This window comes from Vanellus vanellus (genome assembly GCF_965231255.1).
Source record: "Vanellus vanellus genome assembly, chromosome: 4".
NCBI lineage: Eukaryota > Metazoa > Chordata > Aves > Charadriiformes > Charadriidae > Vanellus > Vanellus vanellus.
In genome coordinates, this window is record NC_138909.1 from 58087662 (window position 1) to 58110244 (window position 22583).

The window sequence follows — 22583 nt, forward strand, 5'->3', positions numbered from 1 at the left end:
CCAAACATGTCTGCTTTTTTTACTACACCCCAGCAGTAATGCAACCGCCTCAACAGTGCAAACTGGCTGACGTTTCTAGAAAAGTTGATTTTTCTTTACCAAGGTTTTGCAGTCAAACCGGCAAATGATCTGGGTAAGTATGATGAGTCCATGTCATGGCTTTCAGAAATATATGCATGTAATAATTTGATTAAGGGCTTAAGCATATACTGAATCTTACAAAGTGTAGAAAACTTTACTGTCACAAGACAGTATCTTCAGTTGGTGACAGGTTACTTAAAAATCCCCGTTTCTTTTGATCACCTTCTTCAGGAGTTTAACTGGTTACCCTGTGTTGTTCTCTGTAAGACGGGTGCCCATCTGAGAGATGAATCATCTCCTTTTGCTTTCAGGCTTTTGATTTATGCCCCACTGGAGATTCTCTGGAGAATGGCAACGGCTTTATTCCTAGGGAGCAGCCTGAATTGTGTACTTGTGAAATCCCCGGGGAACTTCTTTAATAATATTGTCGTTGCTTTAGTATTTTGGGTTTTCACATACAGGTCCTCCAAGAGTCTTCCAGATTCCTCCTGGGGCTCTGCGTGCTTTTTTATAATCATATACACTCCTCTTCTATTCCAGTTAAGAACAAAATGCTCATCAGGCTTTTTAGATTTATGTCAGAATGACTCCTCTCCTTTTCTTCTGAGAAGGCAAATGCCTTGTCAGTATTCTCTGTTTTGCTCTGTGTTGCATACCTCACTGGCCTGACCTGTGCTTTGCAGCTCCTGAGCTGAGCAGAGATGCAGTTCAGAGTCTGGTGAAGAGCTCTTTCCACTCATGCTTGTCAAATTGAAAGTCATTTTTGGAGTGCTGAACTTGGGAACTTTGGCATTTTCTTTCTCTCTTGGTTTTTTGCTAGTTCAAAACGAGTCACCTCCTGCCACTTGACGATCAGAAAGAATTAAGGCAGCCTTTTTCCTTTAGGGAGCTCTAGTAAAGTATGAAAAACACGGTGAGCCGAAGGGTGGCTCTCCTCAGCCTACAAGCGCAGCACTGTGCTTGGACGAATGAATAGAATCCTAGAATCACAGAATGGTTAGAGTTAGAAGGGACCTTGAAGATCATCTAGTTCCAACCCCCCTGCCATAGGCAGGGACACCTCCCACTAGACCAGGTTGCTCAAAGCCCCATCCAGCCTGGCCTTGAGCATTTCCAGGGATGGGGCATCCACAGCTTCTGTGGGCAACCTGTTCCAGTGCCTCACCACCCTCAGAGTAAAGAATTTCTTCCTAATATCTAATCTAAATCTACCCTCTTCCAGTTTAAAACTGTTAACCCTCATCCTATCACCACACTGTCTGGCTTTGTATGAGAGCCTAATAAATACTGACTTGTTTAAGTTTAGTGGCTAAAATCTTTACCAACGAGAGAGACAAGGTGATGGTGTCCTCTAGAGTTTAAATATAACCCGCTACTCTGCTGGAGTGAAGAGAGAGATATACAGTGAGGGAGACATTTATCTCCTTTGCTGGTACAACAGACTCGTATCCTCTCTAGAGTGATCTGAAAAGTAGTTTCCAATATAAAATAAGTTTTGGGTTGGTTTATTATCTTGATAGTGGTCTTGGGCCAAACTGCAGCATTCACTGTCTTTTACACAGTTTTCGTTTTGAAGCACATGGGGACTGTACCTACGTTGAATTTAATTCTAAAGGACTAGAGAGTGATTCCAGAAATTACTTGTGCCACAGTATGTAGAAATAGGGTGCGCTTTGGGAGTTGAATTCAAGCCTTTGTAGGTAAGAAATTGCGGAGCTTAATGTACTTTGATTACATGCTATAAAATGTCTTATGACCTGATAGAAAAGTATGTTTTCCTCTGACAGATGTAATATTACAATTAAATGAGTTCCAGATACCTGGCTGTTGCATCTGAAGTAGCTTGGAAACGGAGGGAGGTCAGTATATTCCAGGTGGTTCAGAGCCCGGGTACACATTAATCCAATGCATACCTGAATTTTTAAAAAGGCTCTAGCTCTGAAATACTTGAACCCTGTCTTTCCTGGAACATTGGACCAGCATTCAGGACAAAGGTCCCAGGGTTTGGTGCGGTGCTGCATGGACGTAAATAGGGGTCAGGACTCAGGCTGACGTACTCCCAGGAATACCAGTAAAACAAACAGCTTCTGCCACTCCTGTCTTCCCCGATGAATTATTTACAACTGGTGCACCCGGTCCTCCGCAGCTCGAGCCTGAGACACGATCAATGCCTGAAAGCACTTGCAAATAAGGAAGTTTCGCAATGACTTAATTAATATTCTGCAACAAAATGCTATCGTTTGTTTACTCCATTGCCAAATTGTTTTAAAAGCCCATTTAGATAAATGTCATAAGTAGAAGGAGTGATTTTTTTCTAAAAAGCACAAAACGTGGATTGAATAGTCCGATCATCTGTGCTTGTAATGGCAATAATTACCATTACACTTGAGTGTCTGCCTTTGACAGAATCAACAGAGATTGATTAAGAATCAACAGATAGATCCAGGAAGAAAATAACTGGAGACTTGATAAAGTCTATATTTACTTGAAGAAAACAGCACATGGAAACAATAATTTATATTTATACCATCTTTTCTGACTGGAAGGATCTGCAAACATTGTACAAATTAAGTCAAGTGATTTTCAAAACATGGGACATGCTATTTGTACATTACCATCAGAAGAAACCATATATGTAAATTGATTGTATGCTATGAATAGCCGTAATAACATTTACACAGCGTCTCTAGCCATGAAACAAGTACTAATTAAAGTAAATTGCAAAGGGAAAAAATGGAGTAACAGCCTTGTTTTCATCATCACAGCCTTCCACACTATGCTTGAAAATAAAACTTTGGTTAGGAGCCCCTAGAGTAGCGTTAGGCAATGCACCGAAGGTACAGTATCTTGTTTCTTCATGTATGTAATCTAAAATAATACAGAAATATTTACAAAAGGCACTTCTGATAATCTGCACTGCTGACAATTGGTGACAGCTCATATCTTTTGCTGCGCTCTGTGCGGCTTTTGTGCCTCCTCCTCTATCACCTGCTTATACCTGCCTGGGGGCTGCCGGAGGGTGGGAGGAGAGGCTGGAGTCGGGCAGTGCCTCTCCCACCTCATCTGGCTGCAGCTGTCAGGTCACAGGGAAAGGTCCTGCTTGGATTGGGATGGTACAGGAGCTGCTACGGGGACAGTTCAAGCATGGCAATGGCTGTAGAGATCTAGAGAGCAAGAAGCAGTTGGTCTGTCTAGGTTTGATCTTTTGACACCAATAGGCATTTACATTAAAAAAAAATCCCTGAAAAGGGGCTGCGCCTCTTCAGTTGTATGTTTACCTACGCTTACTAGGCAATGAGTACGCGATTGCAAGGTGGTATTAGGGAAAAAAAAGCTCACTTTTTGCCTAGTGGGGCCCATCTTCCTGGCTGCACTATGGTCGGGGGAGGGAAGCGCAGCCCAGGATGCAGTTTGGGTGGTGGGCAGTATGCAGGCAGCCTCAGGACTAAGAGCAGCCTTTGTGGATGTCTCTCTGTGCCTTGGCAAGCCTGTAAGTCTTTTCCTCCTATGTGGAGGAATTCTCCTTTATCATCAGGAGACTTTCAGTGTTTCACATCTCCTCAGCATAAAATTTACATTTCTTCTTGGGAGTGTAAAGGACCAGGATTTTATCACCGTTGTAGTGATATAAACCCAGGGCCAATGTATGCAAAGTTACATAGGCGTAAGAGCAGTCAAGAGTCTCACCAGAATTTAGACGATTATTTTTACTTTGGGAACATACTATTTTTTCAGCTTTTGATCTAAAATTTAATTATGCAGCCATGGAAACAATGCCCTTCATCCAGCCCTGGTTACAGCTGGGGCAATACCTTTGGTGGGAAGCAATGTAATGCTATCATTCACTTATCACCGTGAAACCCAGTTATTACTTATTTTTTCTCAGTCTTCTTGCAAAATGCACACATTTCTCAGCTATGCAGCGTGATATTCCTGGCACAGAGTGATTAAAAGTGTGACTCCAGCAACCCTGGTATCTCTGACAAAATAGGCAATGTCAAGATAGACAGGGAAAGAATAATTTAGATAATTCAGAGGTTCATTTCTCCCCCTGTATGTCATATCTTTCTAGTTAAAATTAATTTGTGTCACCTGTAAAATAGGAAGGTGATTGTTAGATTACTGAGCGGTTGGAGAGGAATTTGACTGAGGCAGATTTGATCTCTGCATGAACCTCATGCAAAAAGCTGGCACTTGAGTTCACTTCCTTAAAGACCAGCTCAAACCATAACAATTTTTAATTATTTTGAAGAATTTGAAAGAGCCATATTTCAAAATCTCTCTAGGGCTGGACCTTTTCCCCGCATTCAGGTGCTGACAGAGGAGCCCTTTTTCAAAGATGTTCATGGCTCAACTTGCCATACTCATTTCACGACAAAATTTAACCACTTCTGTTATTGCTCAAATGCATTTCAAGTTCTCTTGAAAAGCCTGTCCTTTATCACTATTATTTTAAAAATTAAAAACCCGACCAACTAAACATTGCCAGTTCCTAGTATCACTCTGTGAGCAGTGCATGCAGTGGGCACAAGAAGTGTGTGTCCAACAGTGGCATGGGGGCTCTGGGGGGCAGTGATTTTAAAACTAGCCCTCCTTTTTCTTATACTGGTAGAAGAAAGCTTTATATTTTATGAGCAGTAGAACTCAGGGCACTGCCCTGATTTTAGGGGTACATTTCATTCCTCTGCTTTCATTATACTGTCAAAGTTTTGTCTTTTTTTTTTTTTTTCTGAAGTTTTTCAGTCATTCGGGTATTTTAGCAGCTGGCAAAATGCCACTGCTGAGTGAAGATAACTCTTAATATTCACCAGTTATTCACCACATTCATCAACATGAGAGCTTTTTAGACTGCCCTCTCATAGGTAAAGAAGAATCCTATGGATAAGATGATTTTACTGGCTGGTAGGTTGGTATATAACAGAGATGATGTAATAGGAGTTTGCGATACCTATGACAGTTGACATCCCCTCCCCGATATGCTCAGTGTTCACTAGTATTTCCAGGACTCTTTGCTTGTCATGTGCGGGATGCTCTTGTTTCTCCTCAAGGCTGTGGATGCTGCCAGCATGGCCAGACGCCAGGGTGTTTGGTACTTCTCTAAGTGTAAGCGTCCATTCAGACCCCGTTTACAGAAGGACTTCTGAATGCCTAAACCCCAGCTAAATTCTCTGTGGCAGAGGGCAGTGGCTCCATTGACCTCAGCAACATTGTAAATGTTTCTAAATGGTCAAGACTATGGGCGTAAATTGGGTAATCTAGGAGTATCGTGTTTGAGAAGCAAGAGATGATGGCAGCTACCCAGGGCTCCCGCGGCTGCTGTGGAGAATGAGTTTAGTGTGTGATATGGTTGGCTGTAGGATGAGCCAGGTAGGATGATCCCATAGGAAATGCTGCCTGGCTGGTTTGGTGGCAAACATGTGAGCTCTTGAGCCAGCACAGACTCCCTGCCAGTGAGGTGCCGTAGCCCAAGGATGGGAGCAAAGTTTTAACTGCCCAGGAGTGAAACACGGGCCATGAATTGTGGATTGGCCACAGCTGCACTGCAAAAAGCCTTTTATAACAGTAATAATGGAAAGAGATGACGGTATGGAGAGAGAAGGCCCCTTTCATCCCCAGGGTCACTGGTACTGACACGGGTTATGGCTCTGAATGTCATCAACATTTGAGCATGTAATAATATACATCCATCATCAGTTTCTAGAGCCTGAGAAAAGATTACAGTGGGATTTAGCTGGCAAAAAGTAGTTTAGGGATGTTAGAGGTCTCCTCTCCCCCAGTTTGTGTTTCCTGGTGAGATGCTATGCTCCCAGGTAAGAATGGGGGCAGAACCGTGCATAGTCCTTTCTGCCTCAAGGACTGTCACAAAACAGAGTGTGTTGCATTTGGGTTTATCCTGCTGCTCAGAAGCACTCTGATTTACCTTGGCTGTCATAGGCATTGCCTCCTCTCAGCCTCATCTGACAATCTTTGTAAGGGAAAGAGTCATCAGATCTCCCCCTGATGGGAGAAAAAGACCTTGAGAAGATGATGAGCAGAGATGAGAGTAGCTCCTCGGCAGTGCTTCTGCTCTGCTTCCAGAGGAGGACGAGCAGGGTCTGCAGATGGGTGCCTGAGTTTTCCCAGCCTCCCCACAGGCGCGTTTCGCTGTTTCCCATCGTGGCAGCTCTCGTACCAGCACAACCCTACCACTTGTCGTGTGGCGTTAGCCAGCGCCACAGTGACGCCCGAGATGCTGAGAGAGGTCATGGGCCATAGCTCACCTCTGATATAGACGTTATAACTATTACTAAGTTGATGTACGTGTGCTGTTAAAGGTGATCTTTAAAACATACTCTACAGGGTGTCTCACTTCCAAAAGATAGATTTAAGGTAAAGCACTATGTAACTACTGGAAGTAGACGGTCAGCTATTCGAAACTGATTACCTCTGCTAATAAAAGGACTAATATTCTGCAACTGTGCAGCGCATGCTTATTGTGGAGCAGATGTTAGGATTTGAAATATACATCGAAGAGACTCCATTTTCTGTTTATTTTCAGCATGGCATTTGTTGCTTGAGTGTATATTATCGTGACTCATTTGGGAAGATTAAACTTGCGCCTACCAAGTTGCTATCACACAGCAAGATGCCTTGAAAGTTCTCAGTGGCTGACGGTAGAGTTTGTTCCTTCATTTAACCACACTGCCTCAATGATGAGTGCATTTACAGCACCCACTGGTCCCATCCAGATGATACAGATTGGAGCCTCCCACTCCAAAATATCAACACAAATCGCTGCTGCCCCTAAAGTTGAGCCAAGAGAATAAAATTATTCAGCAGCAATTTTATTTTTTTTTACCACATGGCTTTAAAACAGTGTAGTTGAGTGTTGTAGCGTTGTAAGGTTCAGCTGTAATTACTAGAGACTTCCAAGATCGATATGTTCAGCATTTTAAATTTTAGATGCTAATTAAAACGTTTTTCCTATTCCTATTGATTTCCTTTTTTTTGACTTTTTCCATCACAGTCAAGAGCAACACTGCTATACCCTGTCTCTGTGGAAAACGTACAGCTAGCTGTGTTTGAAGCAGTGTTAGCTAGAAGTGATACAATCAGTACGGCTAACATTTCCTCTGATGCACTGTAAAAAAAATTCTGGGTAAAATAAGTCCTAAGCAAGTAAAAAAATGATCATCACTACAGCCCGCTCCTGCCGGAGACAGAAATATATGGATTAACAGGAGAGACGCTTTTCTGGGTGAAGTCACTCAAAAATTCGACAATTATCTCTTGTATCTTGTCAGTTAAGAAAATTGTGCTGAAAGGCTTTGATTATAGTGTGGAAAAATAAAAGGATGTGAGATTAAAGGAGCTGAAACACAGGTTATTCCACATGGAGTTAGAAACATCTGTGTCTGATCTGTGGCTTGAGCGTCGCCTGCTTGTAGCTCTCTCCTGGCCAGGGCCGTGGGGATTCGGGGGCACTTCAAAAGAGTAAGAGAAATTGTTCTCCTGCTCCCTATGAGGTTTCTGGCTCTTCATAGTCGTGTTGAGATGCTGTTGGCTTTATCCTGCCTCCTACCATGTTGCCAATGATTTACTCCAGAAGTTCGAACCTGAGAGCCCCAGAAGAGCGGTCCACAAGGCCGTGGGAGATCATGGCAGCCACCTAGCGCCTCATCAGAGGGCGATTAATTACGTCTAAACCACCTTTGTACAGTTTATTCCTCAGACGAACCCAGAGAGGAACATTTCTCAGCTCCCACAGCCATCTACTCTAGTGCCATACTATCTTTACTGCTAAAAAAATTTAAAATTGCAATTGAACCCTGCTGATTCTTGTTGCATCCAGCAAGAGCGCAGCTAATGCCCTCCCTTTCTGCAGCAGCCTCTTAAATATATGGGCTTTCGCAGTGTGCTGGGTTTTTTTTATGCTACGCACCAGTTCTTTCATTTTTCCTCAGAGGCTGATGTCTGTCAGTACCTCAAAACTTCGTTTCTCAAAACCATTGTATTGGGTTTCTTTCATGTCAGCGTATTGTTTTGTGATTTACTGTAACTACTGAACTTATCTCGTCCTGAATCCTGAGTAGTGGCTCAAACAAGTGTGGTTGGCTTGAAGTCTGAGTGAAAATGTGTAAATCATCATTATCTTCAAAAGCCTGCAGGACTGCAGTCCTAAAAAACTGTCTGCGCCAATGATGCATTGGCTGACAGAGAGCAGAAGACAATGTAATAGATGAATAGTATGTGGAGAGGGCTGGAACTGTGTGAGGAGTGAAGGCGCCATCGGAATTGTGCTCAAAACAAGATGCTGAAACTAAGGAATCATAGAATCATAAAAGAATCATCTGGGCTGGAAGGGACCTTTAAGATCATTGAGTCCAACCATCAACCTAACACTGCCAACTCCACCACTAAATCATGTTCCTAAACACCGTGTCTACACGTGCTTTAAATACCTCCCTCAATGGCGACTCCACCACCTCCATGGGCAGCCTGTCCCAACGTTTGATAACCCTTTCAAGTGAAGCCATTTTTCCTAATATCCAGTCTAAACCTCCCCTGGAGTAACTTGAGGCCATTTACTCTTGTCCTATCGCTTGTTACTTGAGAGAAGAGATTGATGCCCACCTTGCCCCAACCTCCTTTCAGGTAGCTGTGGAGAGCAATAAGGTCTCCCCTGAGCCTCCTTTTCTCCAGGCTAAACAACCCCAGTTCCCACAGCCACTCCTCATTAGACTTGTTCTCCAGACCCCTCACCAGCTTCATTGTCCTTCTCTGGACACACTCCAGCACCACACAACCATCCCAGGAAAGGGACGTTCTCAATGGGTTGGTGTCAGTTTGAAACGGAGTTGACAGGTAGGCTGAATAATGAGGTTTTTTCCCTCCATATCCTTAGCGGTTCCCCTAAAACCATCCATCAGGAGCAGGGACACTGACCTGGTCAGGCAGGCTGAGAGCACCCGCTGCTGTAACGGTGTTTGACCAGTTCAAATATGGAGAACAGTTCCAGTTTGTGTAAAAAAACAGTGGATTTTGGTTAGGAGAACTAAATTGCAAGTTGTTCTACTGTACCTGAGCCATCTAGTCATATGTAAACCTAGGGTTTAGCTGTCAAACCCCGAAGAGTCTGAACCTATGTTATCACACACCTTTTTTTTTTTTTTCCATAAACATTGTTCTTGAGTATATAAAAAGATGGAGGCATCAATAGATTAATATAACTCCCCATTTAACTGCCAGTATAAACTAAGCAATACAGAAAGAACTTCACTATTCCAGTATTAACAAGATCATAAAAATTCATGAGGCATTCAAAACTGCTAGTAAAGCTGTGTGAGAATTTCTGAATATGCTTTATATAGGACTAGACCGAAAATAACTCATGAAAACTTATTTTCAGTGGCTTTTTAAGCCTAAGTTCAGCAAGAGTTATGATTTGCAGCCTATTATTATTTGGCCCGAGATTTGCACAGACAGCTCGCATGGAAGTGCACTGATAGTTATTACAAACTTTGCATCGGTAACTGGGAACGAGCGGAGAAAAATCCAAAGCAGCAGGAGCTGCAATCCTTCTTTGCCAGTTGTGCAAAGTTGCATTTACATTTCAAGGAGTAGAACCATTCCAGTGATGACTTATGGAACTTTTCCTTTCTAACTAAAGAAAGCAAATCACTAAACTCTTGACGGGTACATAAATAATTTAATTTAAAAGTCTGTGAACTGGTCTGGAGAAGTGCTCCAGTTTGTGCAATTTAATAATGTCCTATTTAATTCAACACGTGCAAGGAGATACAGTTTACTGGATTTTATGGGTTACTGCTATTAAAATATGGAAATGTATTATTTTAAAATCTTGCAGGGAACACAAATTTGTATTTTTATATATATATAAAAATAAACATATATATATATAAATAACTCCGCACATGAAAATGCATATTTAATTATTCCCCTACTGTGCATATGATTTCCATTATTCTGGGAATGGATCTGGTAACTGAATGCAATTATTACAATGACAGGCCATTTTTGTACAAATGCTCTGTTTTGAATAAAAAGATCTTTGCACTTGTAATTTTGGAAATTAATCACATAGCTGCACTATTAACCCAAGAGCAAGACTTTCCTTGAGTCTGAGGTGCACATTTCTCTGTGCATAACTATCATTTGAATATATTGTAGAAGAAACATCTGAAAACAGCAATTATCTGAAAATTATCTGAAAATAACTATTAAAAAAGAAGCCCGAGCCCCTTTCACTACCATCATAACAACAGAAGGCATTTAAAATTCATGAGCGTTCTTCATACTCTACTGAAGGTATACAAGGAATAACTGACTAATATGTTGCTGTCTGATGTATGTTTTACCTTCTGTTTTTCATCGGGATACAGCTGATGCAGAGCCATTAGTCACTGCAGCGACAGAACTGCATTTGACCCACCAAACAAAAGTGAGGTCTAACCAAACTGGTATGTGATGGCAGCGTCATTGTCAGTGGACTATCACACCTGAAGATAAGCAAACTTTTGAGCATTACGCGTCTTTTTCTTTCTTCAGGCAGTGATTTTTCCTCAAGCTAGAAATGTTTGTAGGCGTTTGTGCTATGTGTTGAGCCTAACGTGCTAAGGATGCACCTTGGGTCAGCTGGCAGAGCCTGGCTGGTCAGAGCTTGGCATTTAGCTGCTACTTCCACTTCTCACATCCCCTTCACAGTTTGGTTTTGTGTCTGAGAAGCTGTTGGAAACATAAGCAAAAGGCAGTGAGGTAGAGCGGTGCTGCTCCTTCTCCTGACACGTGGTAGGAGCTTTGCAGCCCCCAAAGCTGTGCTGCAGGTGAGATGTGAGCTGGCTCCTTCCAGGACAGGGGCAGCTGGAGGAAGAGGGACTGTTCCAGCCTCATCACCTTTGTGGACCTTTACGACATTTGTTCTTGTGCCGCTTCATCCTTGTTCTCTCATAGCCCCCAGGTAAATCCAGCTGACAAAAACATAGACTTTGAAAGGGGTTTTGAAGGTGTTGTTTGATGAGGTATCAAATAAATACAATGCAAAGTTATTTTGGGGGGTTTTATAACGTAAGAGACTCTGATCCTCCAGGCATCGGCCGCTTGGAAATATGCAAGCGCTGGAGGTCTGTTGCTATGAAAGACATATGTACAAATGAAGAGACCACCAAAAAATACCAAATAAAACAACACTTCAGTTTCATAAATACGAAGCACAAAAGGTCGTTGAGCAGATCAAGCGTTTATCATGTATCTTCTCAGTAAGCTGTAAGGTTTTTGTCCTTTAAGTAGCTGTTAAAGGACTAAATCAAGCACTTGGGCCAGGCTGAGGGAGAAGGACCGGATCTCAGATCTGCTGCCAGCAGTGACACCGTGTAGGAACTCGCTCCAACCCAATCAGTTGTCAGGAGGGCAGATCGCGTGCTGGTCGAGTTGCCTATGTAGGTCAGATGAAATATAACAGATAAACGCCCGGGGCAAATCTGTTCATTGTACTAATTGCTACAGAGCAGTTTCTCAAAGCAGAAAGCGAATTGTGGAGGTGGTTTTAATTTCACTCTTCTTTGGTGGCAGCAGTAGTATTCTGGTTAGTTCCATAACAAATCTACAGGACCACAGAAGGGGGAGATGGGTAATAGCTGCTGTGTCTGCTGTTTACCGAACAAGGACCCAGTCCTGCTTTTAACCTTCTGATTAGCCCTCATTTCTGTTGGTAATCAATCTCTTTCCCACTGCCACAAGCGTTTATGTGAATATTCAATGCTGTGTAAAAGTTTGGAGTGAAACCCTGACCTGCAACGGAAAGGAAGGGTAAAATGTCAATTAGTTGCCTTCAGGATAATCTCCACCTCAGATCCCATCTACAATATTTAATGGTAAAACCTCTCCAGGAGGTGGTGTAATTGATCAAAAGTGGCCATTAAATAGGCGTCCACAATCTAATATTGTGTACAGAAGAAAGTATTGTAAACATCTTTCATTTGAAAGAAAAAAGACATATCTTTGCCTTCAAAAATCTTATTTTGGAAGTAGTCTTGAATAGCTTAATGACAGTGAAAGCATGTATGATGTGTTACAATTTTCTCTCACTTCTAAATTTAAAAAAAAAAATTGCCTTAGAGCTGTGAACGATTTTGCATTCCAGAGTGATCATCTTTTCAGCACCACCTACATCCCGCGTGCCAACATCACCCACTGCATTTGGACTCCATTTCCTCAAGCCGTTAGTTTGGACTGCAAAGCTGACCCCATTTAGCAATATAGTTTGAGAATATCTAAGAAACCTACTTATTAGGCTTTTTAAATTTAAAATAATCGAAGCCAGCTGTCCTAGTTCATAGAAAATACGTAAGCTTGCCAAACATGCTGATTCTCCTCCTACTATTGCTGAATTGCTACCATTTTTTTTCTGTCTTACTAACCCTCATTTCTCATGCTTATTAGCAAGGCTGTGAACAATCAGAAGAGGCTGAAACTTGTGTCATATAACAGCTTTGCAAAATTGAGTTAATAAAATGTAGCAAAGCTCTTAAAAGAGCAAACAAAGTTCAGCATGCAATTTCCCAGTGATTATCACCAGGCACAATGTTCCAATTTTCATCTGAGAAGCTCTCTTATATGGAGAAAACTTAGGTTTTGGTGTTGGGTTGTGGGTTTTTTTTGAAACAATTGTGAGACTTAGAGTCTGATTTATTTATATATTGAGTAGTACTGGGACGTCCCCACTTCTATTGTATTCTGTGTCAGCCCATAGTGCTCACTGCCACCTGTAAAAATTATGGCAGCATGTCTGAGCAATGATCCACACAGCGTCATCTTGTCTCCATAAATGATCTGAACATCTCAGAAGAAGGTGAAAGAATGATCTAATGGGCAATTATGGGCTACTCAGCTCCTCAGAGAAATTTCTTATCTCCTATTAGTTGTAGTTTTTCCCTTTTTATTTCTCTTGCCTAATTTGAAATTGAATGATAATTTAAATATCTAATCCTATAAAAATTCATTAATTCTAATTTGTGCCAATGCATTCTACAGCTTTAGTTATGCATTTTTAAATTTTTCTATTACTTTTAAATTTATTTTTAATTGCTCATTGAATAGGTCCTGAGTCATGTACTGTAAAAACAAGCTACCCATCTGCTTTGCATCCTGTTTTCCTCAGTCATGTTTCTTCTTAACTTTTTTAATCCTCATTTTTCATTAGAAAACTTCAAATAATTATCACCTGCCTCCTCCTATGCCCCTTTTTAAAAAAGGGGGACCAGACTTGTAATATTACATTTTTCTTGTGATGTCCTTTGCTATACCTTTGGCCCTTTGTTTTCTTTGATTACTGTTGAAAAGTGAGCAGTGCTTTTATCACTAGCTCAGAGTGATTCCTGAGATGCCTTCCTTTATCTTTTACACTAATTAGATCAACAGCAACAAGGTCTAAGCCACTTGGGCGATTTCTCAGACACGGATTTCAACTGTTGGCCGATGCTCAGTCACAAACTCCGCGTCTTTTCCACCTTTCTCGTGGTTGCAGCGTTCATGCCCTCTCTAAAGTCTACAAAAAAAGTTTAATAGCGAAGCCATGCCTGTCTGCAAGAGGGCCACAGGTTGCACAGCGTCATCCTTTCGTCCCATGGAGAAGTAACCCTACTTTCTGCCTCTTAGTACTCTTCCATTTCTCAGTTGATGAAAATGCTAATACATCCTGCTTCTTGAGGGTCTTCAACACAAATTTGTTCTCTACTTGGATGAAAAGAGTTTTAATATTTTCCTTTGATGCCTCAAAAGAAAACCCCAAAGTTACCATTACAAATAACTCTTCTGGTCAAAAATTCCTCTTGAAGCCTATGTGACAAAAGGAAATTGCTCCTCTTACTACTTGTTGGCAATTATTTTAGCATCAATGTCCAGAACTGGAGCTACCCTGAGAAGGGCTTCCTCCAGCTTTGCGTCAAGGCGATTCCCGTGCTGTGCAACAAGCACGTGAAAACCTCGTGTTGACTGTTAGTTACCCAGATGGTCTATCACAGCTCAGTGAGCGTATCGATTAGGAAGACAAGGCTTCGGCCAGTCAGTGACGGAATATAAATTGTCTAACCTTGGGTTATTGCAGTATTGTGTTAAAGCAATATATAATTTCTGACATTAGCTATTTACCTCACATTTGTTTAACAAAATATAGTTGCATAGCATTTAGAGAAACTTCGTTCTTTTTCCTTTGAGGAAAGTAAACTGTATATTATAATATTATCTATATATCAAGATGTTATATATACTAATATATATTATAATATACACACAATAATATAAATTTTTATATAAAAAATGCAAGTAAATTATATATATGTTAAAATATATAATACAATAATATATAAATATATGTCTATATTAGCATGGTAATCTTCAGCTAGCAGTTTAGAAAAGTGCAAAAAGAAAAATCAAAGGCTGGCCAAAAGGAGACAGCCTTGTTAGACGACTTTTCCAAACCTAAGATCATGCAAACTTTAGCTAAGTTTGTTAATGCAAGTATCTGAGCACCATCAGAGTCTAGTTCACAGCTTAACATAATATCCAAATGGCCCAATTTCTTTTTTGTATAAGAATTAAAGCTGCTGAACTTTTTCCATGGGATAACATAAAAGTCTCTCTCTCTATACATATATATAGTCTGTAGAGTTTAATTCAAAGGGATAAAACCATATGAAATTTGGCTTTAAGTGATTAACTCTTGAACTCATCTTTGAAAATGTCAGCCTCTGGAGAAAATCGTATTTATCATTTTTATAATCTTTGGCATGTTTGCTTTTGCTAAATAACTGCTGCTTTCCTGTTTTCAAATCTGAACTGTAAAAATATTTATGTCATTGGGTGGAACAAGTCAGAAACAAAAGGTGGAACAAATGTAAAGGGCTGAGCATTGCATTTAGCTTGACTGATTTTTTTAACTGAGAGAAACAAGAGAAAATGAAACAAAAATCCATGTCTCTGTGTGGCAGCTTACATAGCAGCATATGAATTATCTCCTATCCTTACAAGATCATATACCTCATGTATTGTGTGTTTCAGGGGTCTGAGAGAGTCATATTTTGCTTTTACCTTTTGGAAATTATCTTAAGACAACCAGCAACTCCAGCAGTCTCATGCTTGGTACTCTTCTTTGGCGTATGAACTGGGCTACTAATGCTCCCACCTAAATAAAAACAACTCCAAAATCACCAACCAACCAACCAACCCACCCTCCCTCCATCCCCAAACTCAGAAGAAAAGCATCAGATATGTGCTTTTGCAGCATCTGAATAATTATATTGTTTTCCCAAAACTGAGAAAGCAAGCCGTCAGTTTACTATCTAAAGAAAATAAAAATGTGCAGGGTTTCCTAAGCTTAGAACTCCTTTATATTATACCATGCCTTTCTTGGGTACCTTTGTACGGTTGAAGCCACTGGAGGTGATTTCTGTTCCATTCTCTAATCACTGCTTAAAAGTCTCCTGAAAGCTTTTTCTTCTATGCTTTTAAAAAACTGAAATCCTAGGTTTAAAAGGGTTCGACTGTTGCGCAGCTTTAGCGGGAACATCTCAAGAGCGAGCTCGACCATCCAGTGGCTGTGTTTCTCCCAGGTCATGGAAAAAACAAGGTTGATGCAGCCTAGCTTGCAAGGAAGAAGGCTGTAGCGACTCAGGTTATGCACGATTGCTTATTGAGCTGTGATAACTTGATTAGGAGTCCAAGTACCAAGCTTTTGCCATAAAATTCACCTTTTCACATGGCTCACTCCCAAATAAAATCACTTGCAGAGAGAATCAAGCATAGACCCAAACCTGAATTTTTAAACAGCTTGAATATTTGCATTAACAAACCTGCTTCAGAGTTTGGGTCTTACATAGATGAGGTTTTTAGACTGCATCTGAACTTTATTTTCTGGAGTCAGGCTGAAAGGAAAAGACCGCAGGCGTTTCCTAAGAATGCTTTACTCAGGTTTGTTCTTCCTGCTGTGTGAGGTGATGGGAGCTCTAATAGTTTATATGGTTATTTCTGTATGGAAAAGCACATAAAAACAGGAAGAAAGCAAATTTCAAAGAGTTGGTTTTGGTATGTGTTTTTTTTCTTTTTTCTTTTTTTTTTTTCATATTACTCTGAAGATGAAAATTGTCCCATATGGCTGAGCTACTCACATCTTCCCCCACTAGAAAGCAGATCTTTGTGGAGTGAAAATTGGCTTCAGAACTTGAAGTATGAAATTCAATTTTTTATACATATTTCAGATCCTGGGTTTTGCATATCTTTGTAGCAGAAATAGTCATTTGACTGAATTTCTCATCAGAAAGTAGAGCTTTAGCAACTCAAAGTCATCCATTAAAAATGACAACTTTCTGCAAAAAAGCCTCACCAGATTCAACAATTCCTATACACAGTTATTACTACTACTAGCCAGTTTTAATCATTTGCCTCTCCCTGATGTCTGCATTTGTATTTCTAAAGCCCAATATAAACATAAGAAAGAATGAAGTGTGGAATCCGATTTGAAAAGCAAAATATAAATAATGCTGAAAAAAACATATAGTTTCAGGGACGATTTTCTTCCCCATAACTCCCAACCACCCAACTGTAGAGTCCACAATGACTCGGGTCATCCAGACGTAGGACTGTAGAGTCTTGTACTGGGACATACAAAAACCCAGGGAATCATACAATGACACTTGTACAGCTGTAGAGATTCATATTTACCCAGAACAAAATCTACACCATTTTAGTTTAATTCCAAAGGTTTATTTTGCAGTCACTATGCATGGACATAGCTGACCACACACACACAACCCACTTGCAGTACTCGTACAAACACCATCTTGCAGTATGTCATCCCAGTGTCACAGACAGGAAAAGAGAACGTGGCACCACACAACGCTCACTGACAAACACACGGGCTGTAGGCAATTTGGTACAGTCAACTAGAAAAACCAAATGATAAATTGCTGTTATTTTCCATTCTGTCCTCTCATTCACGGAGAAGCTATAGCAGCATAACAATGGGAAAAAACATCATGGAACAACTTGAATAACAACACAAAACTCTTGCTAGGGTCAGAGATGAGCAAGTACCAGCATATCTGAAGTTTCCTCAGAAACTTCCACAACCCAAGGCAGAGGAGCCTGCAGCCATCTTCCCTGGCCAGTAAGCACAGCACCTGCACACATACACATACAGTCTGGAGACTGGAATTGCTTTTAACCTATACCATGGGCTGGAGCAAACTGCTGGTGAGACATGCAACCAGTGCTCCACGGCATACCCCGTCTGTAGCAGCTCTCTTTGCAGCCACACAGAAAGCGCCTATCTGGAGGGTGCCCATCTCAGGTAGGGCAAGAGATGGGCAAACGGGGTTGCAGAAGAGGGAAACACGACCCCCTGTTGCTAAATCTGTGCAAGCCCCTGAGCTGTGATAGGAAATTTTATCGAACCATCTCTTTACTAACACATTCAGAGCTGGGGTCCAAATGCAACTGTCAGATGATTTTATCTTGTTGCAGAAGTCCAATACAACTGCCATATCAGGGCAACATGATATTTTATTGAAGTTATCCAATGGCAACATTATCAACATGTAATGCCTGTAACACACATTGATACAGCACTAAGTGCTAAATTCTCCTAATTCTAATAATAATAATGGATTCCAATCCTGCCACTATGACTCAATCAGATCACATCATACCACGTTAGTAGCTCTAACTGCAAAGTAAGGTAATTCTCAATTTGAATGAGAGGGTCTGAACTTGCCAGTCTTGCCCTGCAGGCAGAAGAGGAAGAATTTCTCCCTGGCATTCAAACTCATTTTTTATGTAGCAAGTCTCAGGTAACACATGGAATACAAACTAAAGCCACTGAAAAATGACAGGTGCATTTGCTACATATATAGTTTTACAAGTGGTTATTAAAAGACAGCTTTTTTTTTTTGTTTTCTCCATAGTACTTGATTAGCTTCTATATATGATTATCATCAGTTGTTTTAATCCGGATTCACTCTGTTTCTTAACAGTAGCACCAATATAATAAATCTGATTTTTCATTCCTAATTCTCTTGCTCATATATATTTTCATTTTCTTACTTGCTGCTGTACCTCTATCCCAGTAAAATAGCATAAATCCTGGCATAAAGGCTCAGATCAAATTTTCTTTTCTTCCATTGCCCAGTAGTAAAATTGCCCTATTAGGCCAGCTTACAATGTGTGCAGTAAATACGCCACATATAAATAAATCACAGTATAAAACCATATATGTAATTTAGTAGTAACAGCTGAACATTAGGAACTCTGATTTTAATTTACAGTGTAATTTACAGTGTAGAACAAAACAATAAGCAGCTTATCATTTAGGGAAATCTGAAAAAAATCATGTATTGGAAAACTATTTTCCATTGTATATATATTAAAATACATATTCATATATATTTTTATATTTGGAATATATATGAGTATATATATGATTTTTTTTCCCCTCAAATACCCCTAAATTTATGAGCTTCTTGATTAGTAAATATAACTTATGGAAGTAGCTAGCTCTGCCTAAAGCTTCACTTCCTTCTTGTGCCTTACTCCTAACTGAAAGCAGCTCTAAGACTTACTGAGTTTTCACATAAAACAGCTAACTATTTAATTTAAAAGTGCTTATTACTCCCTCAGCATCCAGGTACCTAGAAGGGTCAAGAAGAACTATTATAAAAATTACAAACCAGGAGGATGATGTTCATTAAAAAAAGCCTACACGGAAGGGAATGGATCACCTAACCCCCGACAGCCTGCTGAGTCTTTCTATCACGAAATTAAGCAGACTCTGGGGACAGTTTTACAAAGCATTAAATAGCTTAGAAACTGATTAACATGAACTAGGCCTGGAGCTTCAGAATCTAATGCCCAAATGAAAATTAGTGTTTAAATAAGAAAGAGGCACCCAAATTCCTTTGCAGAGATCTGAGTGTTAAGAAATGTCACGTATTGGGTGTCAAGGAAATTTTGGCTCCTAAGACTTGTTTTAAAAGGAACTTGAAAATAAAAGCAAAAAAAAAAAACCAATAAAAAAATCCCAACCTGTGGAAAACTTGTTGTTTGATTATTTTTTTTTAGTGCTACATCCTACAACTACCATAAGCATTCTCTCACTTCACCATAAGGTTTAGGTTTTTTTCATATTAAAGCTTCTATAACTATTCTTCAAAAATAGAATTAAAAATATATACATATCCACAGAAATGCAGTGCCAGCAAACCCAGAAACTAGAGGCAACTCTATTACTAGTTAATCAGGATTTGCAAGAGAGACAAGGAAACCCATCAGGACCTGGAGCTCCTCATTTATGAGGAGCTGGGAGATGTTGAGACGAAGCGACTGGAAGTCAAAATAGCTGGAAAAGGAATGGGAGGTCAGGGGAGTGTCACAAGTCATCTTTGAAGTCCTCAATTCTCTCCTGCGACTTTAAAGACATATTGGGAAACATGGAAGAATACGAGCCGGGATCATTTCAGTTTCACTTTCATCGATTCTTAGCAGACCCCTGCTGGGATCTCTTCCCTTCTCCTCCTCCTCCTTCCCAGCGACTGCACGCACACCTCCCAGTGAGCACACAGGGGTGCTCAGCCTCACAACCCTGGCTCCCCACCACCGCTGCACTTCTCCGAGTCTACGTTCCCCTTCACACTCACCACAGCACCTATTTCACAGGTGCCCAAGAAAACTCTGGCCCTTATTTATTTTATCAGCTGCCACCACTCCCGCCTCTCGTTTCCTTAACCATCACCCTAGCTGCTAATGAATTCACCCATACTCACTTAAAACATATTCAAGGGGGAAGCGGTTCATGCTGTCACATAATAAATACAAATTGTGCATTTCTATAAACGTACTGAATGAAAAGAGCACGTTTTCCCCCATCCCCCGAAAGAGCATCCTGGGCTTACACAATCCCTTTTTTGGTTTCCCCATTGTCCACCGAAGATGTGAAGTTTGATTCTTGTTCTGCACTCGATTTTCTCTCCCCGGGGAAGTGGTTAATTTCTTGCATTTCTAAAGATACTTTATTCCTTTTGGCAAATGCCTGGTTGATCTCATGAAATGTCTTATTTTTTGTTTCAGGCAGGACAAAAAACAGGTAGGTAGCTCCCGCAAAGCAGATAGCAGCGAACACTAGGAAGCAGTAGGTCTGTAAACCACTCTGTGAATAGAAAACAAAGGAGATGGTGATTACAAAAGGGACAAAATTCAGAAGAAAAGCAACATCAGGAATGGTTTGAAAGAAAAAATGGGTGGTATGGAGCAATTTTTAACCAAGTACAGAAAGTGCTGGCATTCATTGCAAGTCAAGAGTGCTTAGAAGTTCATAAAAATGCATGAATCTTTAGTTCTTCCAACACCGCCTGTGGCCCATCGACGGAAAAAGCAGGTTGCTGGCAGAGGCACACGGATCTGCAATCTGGGCGACGCTGGGAGACAGCAGCCTGAGTTCAGGCACGGCGGGTGCGAGGAGAGCGGGTGGCAGCAGGGCTCTTGCTACGTGCACGGCTTTGCTGAGCCCCACGCTGCCGCCCTATTTCTGGAAACAAGGCAGATGTTTCACCGGTATGTTCTGCATACCGCCTCGCCATTTCTAGGCACGAAAAAATAAGGCATGCTTTTGCAACACCGCGCACCTGTACGCAACCACATGGGAAACCTGCCATAGCTGGGGGCATCGGCATCATGGTGGTTACAATCTTTGAGATTTGCAAAATAAACAAGGGAAAAACCCCAAATAGCAGACATTTGTATCATTTCTAAGGTTGTGGGAGCTTACAGCGGGAAAAAAAAACAAACGTAAAATGCACTTCTTTCACGCTAGAAACTAGTGTAAGAATTAACTGAAGTACAGGCTATATTTGAATGTGTTGGATCTTACTTCACTGCAAAAAAAAAAGGGTATAGATACAAAAAAGTTAATTTATAAACTGATTACAAAGGCTCCACTCCAACCTAGTAGTAGGGGTTGCACTTCACTGAAACATCTGTATTTCTTGCCTGGTGACTATTAGATCATTTAATACCTTCTGGTTACATTTCAATAGTACAGTTTTGAAAAACATTTGATATTGCCAGCTGTGCTTTGTTAAACTAGGAAGAGGTTTGGTATCACGGCCCCAGTGAAGCCAGCACCAGCCTTTGAGGAAACCTCCCTTCCTCCTCTACTGATTTACCTCACTCTCTGTCCCGAAACCAGATATCCAAAGAACCTTGTTTTTATTAACAAGGCCGAATTAAACCAAAAGGGGCATCTCCAGCTCCAAAAATAAGGTGACCTTTCCGTGGTGCCTTGTTGTGAGGTCATGAACAGAGAATATGGGGAGAGCAGAACCTCACACATCACCCCAGGTGTTGCAAGGCAGAGGTTACCCCAGGGAAAATCTCTCAGGATGGAGGAAGCGGACGTGGCATCCTATATATATGTATTTACAACTGCGATTAAAGCTATGTATCTGAAACACTAGACAATGATATAACCCTGACTTTCCACATTTTTATAACACACTCCTATCGTTGTTAGTTATACCAGTCCTCCACAGCAGGCTGGTTTAGCTCCCTGCTTTGGGGGCTCAGGGTGCACGCAATTTCTAGGACTGTTTTTATGTTTCACTTGCTCGGTATACATCATATATGGCATAGAAGAAGAACATGAATTCTGCATGGAACAAGAAAGTAAAAAAGAAAAAACACCTTTTCTGCAGCTGCTTTTTAATACCACAGGTGATTGCCAGCCTGCCTAGTCACAATGTTTTCTGTGGATAATTCATTACCTAGTTCAGCCTTTCCACTCCTGTCTGTAACACGAAAAGCTGGAAAGTGCATCCTCTGATATTGACCATGGACTCTTGAGATCATCAATACTTTTTTTGTTAAATTGTAGAAGCACGAACTCCTGAGCAACCTGACAATCACAAGCCAAAGAGCACGGGTGGTGGTGTGGTGATGGTGGGAAATATTCTGGCATGGGAACAGATGACTTTCAAGCTTATACAGAGGCAGAAGCAAATGGATTTAGTAGACAGGCAAAAATAACTTCACAGTGCCTCATAAATCATCCTGCCATGTTAAGAATTCAAATTTTACAACTGGATCTTCTGCATTTGAAATTGTTGTTCAGCCGAATGCTAGAGCTCCGAACTGGAATCGTGTTTTTCCCTCTTCAAAATCTTCATTTAACTAAACCTTCTCTGTGATGAAAATGAACCATTAATGCCTAGTACGAATAAGCCTGGCAATCAGATGCCACAAGTTACCTGCGCCTCTTGGTGGTGCGGCCACAACTTTGTCCCACCTTTCTTATTCCTGTTTATCTCTTTGCTGTGCATGATGTAAATTAGTGTTTATTATCTTCTTTGATTCATGTCTCCTTAAACCTTTTCTAATTGAACTAAACACTGCCATGATTGCATATTTTATTTGCAATTATTTTACATAATGTATTTACATTTATTGGCAATAAACTTGCTCTC

General features: G+C 40.8%; 1 protein-coding gene across 1 annotated transcript in view; it reads right to left on the reverse strand.

The window, feature by feature from the left end:
• Positions 1–19924: 19924 nt before the first annotated feature.
• SLC2A9 (solute carrier family 2 member 9) overlaps positions 19925–22583 on the reverse strand; it is a gene marked incomplete at its 5' end in the record, with an annotated part of 113549 nt that continues 110890 nt past the window's right edge. The window contains one exon of the mRNA XM_082483091.1: positions 19925–20272. Coding sequence (XP_082339217.1) covers positions 20015–20272 — 258 coding nt within the window. The 3' untranslated portion in view covers positions 19925–20014. The remainder of the gene's footprint in view (positions 20273–22583) is intronic.